The 7,968-nt window shown below is 35.5% G+C and overlaps 1 protein-coding gene across 2 annotated transcripts in view; it reads left to right on the forward strand.

Annotated features, from left to right (window-relative positions):
• The window catches only part of LOC107678638 (GPI ethanolamine phosphate transferase 2-like), a 137,605-nt gene that overhangs the window by 70,451 nt on the left and 59,186 nt on the right, over positions 1–7,968 (forward strand). For both annotated transcript variants that reach the window (XM_016473984.1, XM_016473985.1), the window contains one exon: positions 2,940–3,224. In XM_016473984.1, coding sequence (XP_016329470.1) covers positions 2,940–3,224 — 285 coding nt within the window. The remainder of the gene's footprint in view (positions 1–2,939; positions 3,225–7,968) is intronic.

Genomic DNA, 7,968 nt, shown 5'->3' on the forward strand with positions numbered 1-7,968 from the left:
GTGGAAAATAATGTGTTTTTTTAACCTTAAACCGCATAAACACATTTCATTACACCAAATACACAAAATAACATTCTTTTTTAGCAACGTCATATGACCCCTTTAATTGACGAAAGTACAAAGAAAAGATTTCCAAAGTTTTCACTGACCAACATAAATGTATTTTGTAAATATGAACAAATTTTGATTTTTGATAGCTGCAACACACTCCAAAAAAGTTGGGACAGAGGCACGATTGAGGATACTAATTGTTAAAGTTTTGCAAGCAAAATTTTTGTCCAGTCTCGCTTGATACAAGACTTCAGAAGCTCAGCAGTCTGTGATCATCGTCTGATTCTCCTTTTCATGACTGGCCATACATTTTCAACTGGAGACAGATCTGGACTGCAGTCACCCATGCTGTTTGTTCTGCTGCACCCCCATACCATGACAGAAGTTTGCTTTTGCTTCTGTTGCTAAAGAAAGTCTGGATGGTCCCTTTGGTCTTTGGGACTGAGAACTCGAAATCCATTTTTCCCAGAAACAAGTTGAAATAACCATGGACTTCCCATGAAAGACATCATCTTGATAGCAGTATATCTGTCTGTACAATCCCAATATATGCTTCCATGTCAATAGTACCTTCCTACATATGGCAGTCACCCATGCCGTTTGCTCTGCTGCACCCCCATACCATAACAGACGTTTGCTTTTGCTTCTGTTGCTAATGAAAGTCTGGATGGTCCCTTTGGTCTTTGGGACTGAGAATTCGAAATCCATTTTTCCCGGAAACAAGTTGAAATGTGGACTCATCTGAGCACAGCACACATTTTCACTGTCTTTTTGACTATCTGAGATGAGCTCTGGCCCAGAGAACCCGGCAGCATCGCTGCATAGAATTGATATATAGATTTTTCCTAGAGTAACAGATATCCAAGTTGCATTTCTTGATGCAGCAGCAGACTGTGTTAAATGACAGTGGTTTTCTGAAGTACTACTGAGCCCATGTGGCTATATTTAACACTGCAGCATGACGGGTTCTTATGCAATGCCATCTGAGGGCTCAAAGTTCAAGCACATTCAACTGAAGTTTCCTGCCTTGCCCTACATGTACTGTGATTTCTCTGGATTCCCTGAATCTTTTCACAACTTTATGTATGGTACTTGGTGAAAGACCTAAATTCTTTGCAATTTTGCATTGCGAAATGTGATTTTTTTTATTTGTTTGACACTTCTCTTGTGAAATTTGGCACAAAGTGATGAGCCATGATCCAGCTTTGCTTGCAAAGACTGAGATGCTCCTTTTATACCCAAACATGATACCCTGACCTATTACCAATTCACCTGCTTACTGTGAACTCTTTCAAAAGAGTTTAACATGGATATTCTATAAACTTTTCACTTTTATTTTGCCTCTGTCCCAACTTTTTTGGAGTGTGTTGCAGCCGTCAAGATCAAAATTTGTTCATATTTACAAAATACATTTACGTTGGTCAGTGAAAACTTTGGAAATCTTTTCTCTGTACTTTTGTCAATTAAATAAAAGTTAAAGAGAATTAACAAATCACAGATTCTTGATTTTATTGCATTTTACAAAACGTCCCAACTTCTCTGGAATTGGGGTTATATCTGCATTAGTCCAATACAGTTGTGTTCGAGAAGGATGAGGTGTGTATTATATTAACATGCATCCTGGGATATACAGCAGTGACATAGTCAGGATTGGGTTGGAACAAATGTTGTAAGTAATAAATAAATAAAACATCACCCAATGAAAAACCTGAGTTTGTTACTAATCTAAACATTTAGGTGGCTTGCATTTTATTTTCACAAATTATCCTGTTATCTTTGTGTATAAAGTTTTGTTAAGTGTTGTTGACTCATATATTGTTGTTGACCACATACACACACACACACACACACACTGCTGTTTAAAGGTTTCTTATGCTCATCAAGGTTGCGTTTATTTGATCAAAAATACAGAAAAAACATATTGCGAAATATTATTGCAATTTACAATAATAATTTTCTATTTTAATATACTTTAAAGTATAATTTATTCTTGTGATGCAGAGCTGAATTTTCATCAGCCATTTCTACAGTCTTCAGTGTCACATGATCCTTCAGAAATCATTCTAATATGCTGATTTTTCTTCAGTGTGACATGATCCTTCAGAAATCATTCTAATATGCTGATTTTTTTGTCAGTGTTAAAAACAATTGCGCTGCTTAATATTTTTTGGAACCTATGACACTAGGATACTTTGATGAATACAAATTTAAAAAGAAAAGCATTTATTTAAAATAGAAATCTTCTGAAACAATATACACCACCGTTCAATAGTTTGAGTTCAGAATTTTATTTTTATTTTTTTGAAAGAAATAGAATTCATTCTTTCATTTCATTCATTTAACAACGTGTTAATTGATAAAAAGTGAAAGTAAAGACTTCTATTTTGAATAAATGCTATTCTTTTTTTAACTTTTTGTACTTTTATACGTATACTTTCCAATGGCATCCAATCAAAAGTGTTCACTGAGAAGCTGTAAAGTGCTGACTTAGCCAGTGATCCCCATTTCTCCAAAACCCTGCCCTCCAAAGACATCAACCAATCCAATGTCTGCAAACCCAGACATGCAAAATGATTGACAGACAGAGAGCATTTCTGATTGGCTTAAAACTTTCAGATTATTTTTTGCTGATTACAGGGCCTTGTGTTGACACAGAGATGTGTGTGATTTCTCAGGACGCCTATTTCAGTGATATCTGCCAGGGCCATTTTATGAGCGATATTCCCGGAAAATCACTTACAGCAGCTTTAATACCAGGTGTAAAAACTACTATAGGTCTCGAATGGCCGTTTGTGAAGGCATCACCCGAGACGGATGTTAATACAAGCGGTAAACAGAGACCTTGTGTGCGCGTGTGTGCAATTGAAACACTCTCTCTCGTTCTCCAGGTGCTGTTTTTGCTCTTGTTGGCCATGCCGGAGGCGTTGAGCAGGGAGGCAGTTGTGGACATCCCGCTGGCATCATCTCTGCTCTCTCTGCCCTTCTACCTGCTGTGTCTGTTCGGCTCGGCCCTTCACGTGCTGGTCTGCACCTCTGCCGGGGGCCCCTGCTACCTCTGCTCTCTCCCTTGGGTCCTAGTGTTCACCATCATCGTCTTGTCCTCCGCCTTCACATGTGCTCTGGTTAGTATGGTGGTGAGGAGGATGCCGACCAGCAATAAGACCCCTACTAAGGTGAGTGAAAAGGTTTCTGCACCATGATGTAAAATACGAGTCCATAATTCATAATAACGCTTCCTGCAGTGAAAACGTACATCCCCTTTTGTCCTCTCACATCAAAATCCACCCACATCTTTGTTTAGAGCTGTTTTGGACTGTTTTTGCTTGTAAACAGTGCTTGGTCTGTACATATTTCTCTCCTGATTCAGATGAAACAACTTTTTCACTGGTGAAAGCAATATTATGGATTATGGGCTCATATTTTAGCCGGAAGCAACAGTTAAAAGTTAAAAACCTCTTAGTGATGGATTCATGTCACTGTTGAAATCAACAGTGTCCAGTAAATAAATCATGAGAATAAATAGGGCATTTTTTACTATTTAGTGAACTATTATTCGTTAAAAAATGTTTGCCCCTTGTCTTCCATTGGTGGGACAAACAAACAAAGCAATGTTTTGCCATCGTGTTTACACTTTTCGGGGAAGTCAACCTGTGAATGTGTGTCTTGTAGTCGTCTCTGCACATTAGGCTGTGGTGGGAGAAAGTTTTTGAACATCAGAAGCATCACACACAGCAGCTTTATGTCTCTGGAGGGCCAAGCAGAGTTTCAGATTTTCCATTTTGCTCTAAACACCAAAAACAAACCCTGATTGAAGTTTTATCCTTGGCAGTTTATTTAAGGGCGAGTAGAGAAAGCTCTCTGGTTACTTTAGACACAGGCTTTGCTGTAAATGCAATGTCCTTTACTTGTTTAACAGGAGCTGTTGTCAAAAGACGGCTTTGACAGTAAACTCGCTTAAGAAGTAAAAAAAAAAACGAATTCTATACACTATTAGAAGTTTGAGGTTGGTAAGATTTGAAATTTCACAGTCTTCTCACTAGAGCTTAATTATTTGAACAAATATACTGTAAAAACAGTTTTCTATTTGAATATATTTAAAACTGTAGTTTATTTCTGTGAGGCAAAGCTGTATTTTCAGCATCATTACTCCAGTCTTCAGTGTCACATGATCTTTCAGAAATCATTCTAATATGCTGATTTGATGCTCAAGAAACGCTTATTATTATTATCTATGTTGTGCTGCTTTCCAGGATACTTTGATTAATAGAAAGAAAAATGCATATGTATTGTAAAAAATTCTATGATTTTTCTAGATATAGAAATAACACTTTAAATTATATCCCTCTTATATCCAGGTTTTGATTCTTAAATAAAATTGGCAGTTGTTGAAGGTATTACACCCCGTGTCTAGTTGCATGATAAGGGGCGTAATAGTGGTGGATTCCCAAAAAAAAAGAAAAAACGAAAGAAATCACTCTGGTCGAGGATCAAACAGAAACACATTTAAATAAGGAAAACTGCTACATTTGTTAGAGACTGTGGGGTAAGATGAAGAGCATGTCTTCGGGGTGGCCACAGGCCAAAATAACAAAAGGAGGAAAGGAAACTTGAAAAGAAAAATAAAGAAATTAAATAACCTAATCGAACAATAAAATAAGTAAGGGATAATGTACATCCTGCCAGATGTTATCACAGAATAACTCCCAACAGTGTGATCAGGACCCCGCTTATTACACAGTTACTTGCCAAATAAGTAAATAGTTGAAATATTTGAATGCAAAGCTTCCTTTAAGAAAGCAGTTGCTTGCAAGCGGCAAACTAGACTGATTTTTAAGGGATATGGTGCAGTCATAGTACTTATTACACGTCATTTCACCACAGAAATAAGCATGGCGATAAAAGATATTTAAGATGAAACTGTAACCAGTTTGTTAGTTATCTTATAATCCATTACAGTGAACAGAACAATCGTCGCAAATGGCAGCAGCTGCATTTATATGAATCAAGAGAGAGCGAGTATGCGATACCAGGATGACTTAATTAAATAATTGTACACATAATATTGATTTGAGTTTTAAGATTTTATTAGCCAACCAAATGCAAAGCTTCCATGAAGAAAAACTGTTCTTTGCAAGCATATAGTGTGGACTTCAGTTACCCGGATGAGCCTGTTATCAGCTTTTTCAGGTTGTTATCGAGGAATAACATATCTCGGAATGGCGAGATTGACCAATCAAAATCAAGTATTCCCCAGAGCTGTTAATAATATACAGCAAACTTAGCTCATTTTAAAGCATTTTTGTCTTATTTTAAATAATTTTAAGTTATCTTGAGGCCCCAGGTAAGAGATTTTAATAATATCAGCATCCTTCTGTGATGACTTTGCATTTATAAGAGAAACACAAGTTATGAAAAAATATTTAAATTAATGGATTCAAATACAGTAGCAGTAGAGATATTCATAAAGCATCTTTAAACAGTTTTATTTGGTTTGTTACTTTAACTGCCAATCAATCAGCAGGTGTTTAGGCAGTAATGTTAAAAAAGAAATCTAAACCCAGTTTAATCCAGCAGTCAGACATCACAGCTGCCAAAGCTTATATATACTGCCATTTTAAGTCATTAAGAAGAAAATGATTTATAGCCTATTATTGACAGTTTTCAATAATAATGCATTTACACCAAGAAATCCAAATCCAAAATCTAAGACAATCTAGGGTGTTATCAAACTTTTGGAGGAAACTGTAAAAAGTCTTATGTAAGAAGCAATCTTAAACACATTTCTTTGTTTGTTTAAGACTGAACAGCTGTTTTGGCCTCCATGATCAATGTGAGATGAGAATATGACCATCATATCAGCCTACTCTTGCACCACGGGATAGAAATGTCATCATTAAATATAATATAATAAGTTTATAGCACTAGTAGAGTCATTCTCAAGTTGTGTTGGGCTCACAGAGTCTTCTCGCTTCATAAAAACTCCTCTTAATAATGCATATCTGCTTTTGGCCTCCTCAAACAGCAGAGACACAGGGAAAGTTTTCAGGGATAAAAAAAGGATTTGCTCCAGAGTTAATGAGATAAGAAGAGGGGCACCTCTTTTAATTACCTCTTTACAGGAAAGAAAGATCTCCCTCTCTCTCTCTTTCTGTGGCACGTGGGAGAAAATTGCTGACAGTCAGAGGTGAGAACAAACAGAATGATCATTAGAGAGAGAGCGGTGTGGCAGAGGAGAAGAGAAATAAGACGAGCCAAGTGAAAGTTTTGCAGCATCACTCCTCGATTCCCAGTCGAGTTCCTGTCACCTTCCACCTTCCAGACGGCTGTCTGTTATTTTGAAGCATCACTCATGCTCAATATTTAATGAGCAGGTTTTTTGCTCCGGTTTCCGTCTCTGGTGGCAAGAGCTCGGTTTCATGCACAGGGAATATGAAGGGCTCTAAATTAAACGCTGGCTTTTAGGAGCATTCAGGTTGAATAAAGAGAAATCGTCCGGCCTGAGGCGTCTTCAAGGGGCCGTATCATGGAAATCAGGATTTTTCGGGCTCGTTTGATGTACTGTATGCTAGAGACTGACACGCACTCGTGTACTCGAGTATGACAGCGATGATCATTCAGGAAAACACACTAATGATTTATGTGATCGGTGATGATGGCATATTGGGGTTAGGACAGAGGTTTTATCTGCTCATGCATTCCCTGGCATCCAACTCAACAGGAAATGGGCTACAAACATTTAGATGTTTTTGTGGTTGTGACCTGTAAACTTTATTACTCATTTAGAAAATCTGATACTGTTTTTGGTGCAAGAACTCATTTGTTTTGCTGGACAACAGTAACACAATATTTTTGCAATGCCATGTTTTATAATAATAACACAATTTACTTATGAACTTTTGGAGGGGGAAAAGTTAGCCCAAAAAAGGTTGTTAAAGTGAAAAATTACAGTAAATATTGACAATATTGTGCTTTATATTTATTTAAAATTGTAATTATTAACTGTTTTAAATAGTTTAACTTAAATTAAAAATACAATATAAATATTAGATTTAATACTAAAAGAGAATAAGAAATGTTAATAAAGTTAATAACTGAAATAGTTTGAAACACTAAAATTACTAACTGGAAATAAATAAAAACTAAACTAAAGTTAATTTTTTAAAGTTAATAAATGAAGTAAGATTTAATTATTAGTAATATTTAAATGGGAATCATTTTAAAAGAACAAACTAATTAAAAATGACAAGAGCACATATTACATTTAGTCATTTAGCAGACGCTTTTATCCAAATGAGGACAATGGAAGCAATAAAAAAAAAAGAGCAATGATACTCAAGTGCTATGACAAGTCACAGTTAGCTTAACGCAGTACACGTAGCAAGTTTTTTTTTATTATATATTATATATAATATAATATATATATAATTATATACTGTATGTATGCATTACATGACATTAACTAACTGCTTGATTTTTACCATACATTTCTGCCATATGGCGCTATACAAATAAATTTGAATTGAGTTGAATTGAATATAATAAATAAAAAGAAAACAGATAGAATAGAAAAAGAATAGAAAATCAACAAAAGAGCAATGATATGCAAGTGCTATAACAAGTCTCAGTTAGCTTAACGCAGTACACGTAGCAAGGTTTTTTTTTTAATTATATAATAAATAAAAAGAAAACAGATCGAATAGAAAAAGAATAGAGCAAGCTAGTGTTAGAAGCCTTTTTTGCTTTTGTTTATTGTATAATAAATCAAAAGAAAACAAATAGATAGAATTCAAAAAGATAGCTAGTGTTAATTATTATTATTTTTTTAATAAAGAATAGAATTACAATAGAGAGTGCTAGAGTTAGAGGGTCAAATAAAGATGAAAGAGATGTGTTTTTAGCCGATTCTTGAATATGGTT

This window comes from Sinocyclocheilus anshuiensis, unplaced genomic scaffold, assembly GCF_001515605.1.
Source record: "Sinocyclocheilus anshuiensis isolate Anshui unplaced genomic scaffold, SAMN03320099.WGS_v1.1 scaffold877, whole genome shotgun sequence".
NCBI lineage: Eukaryota > Metazoa > Chordata > Actinopteri > Cypriniformes > Cyprinidae > Sinocyclocheilus > Sinocyclocheilus anshuiensis.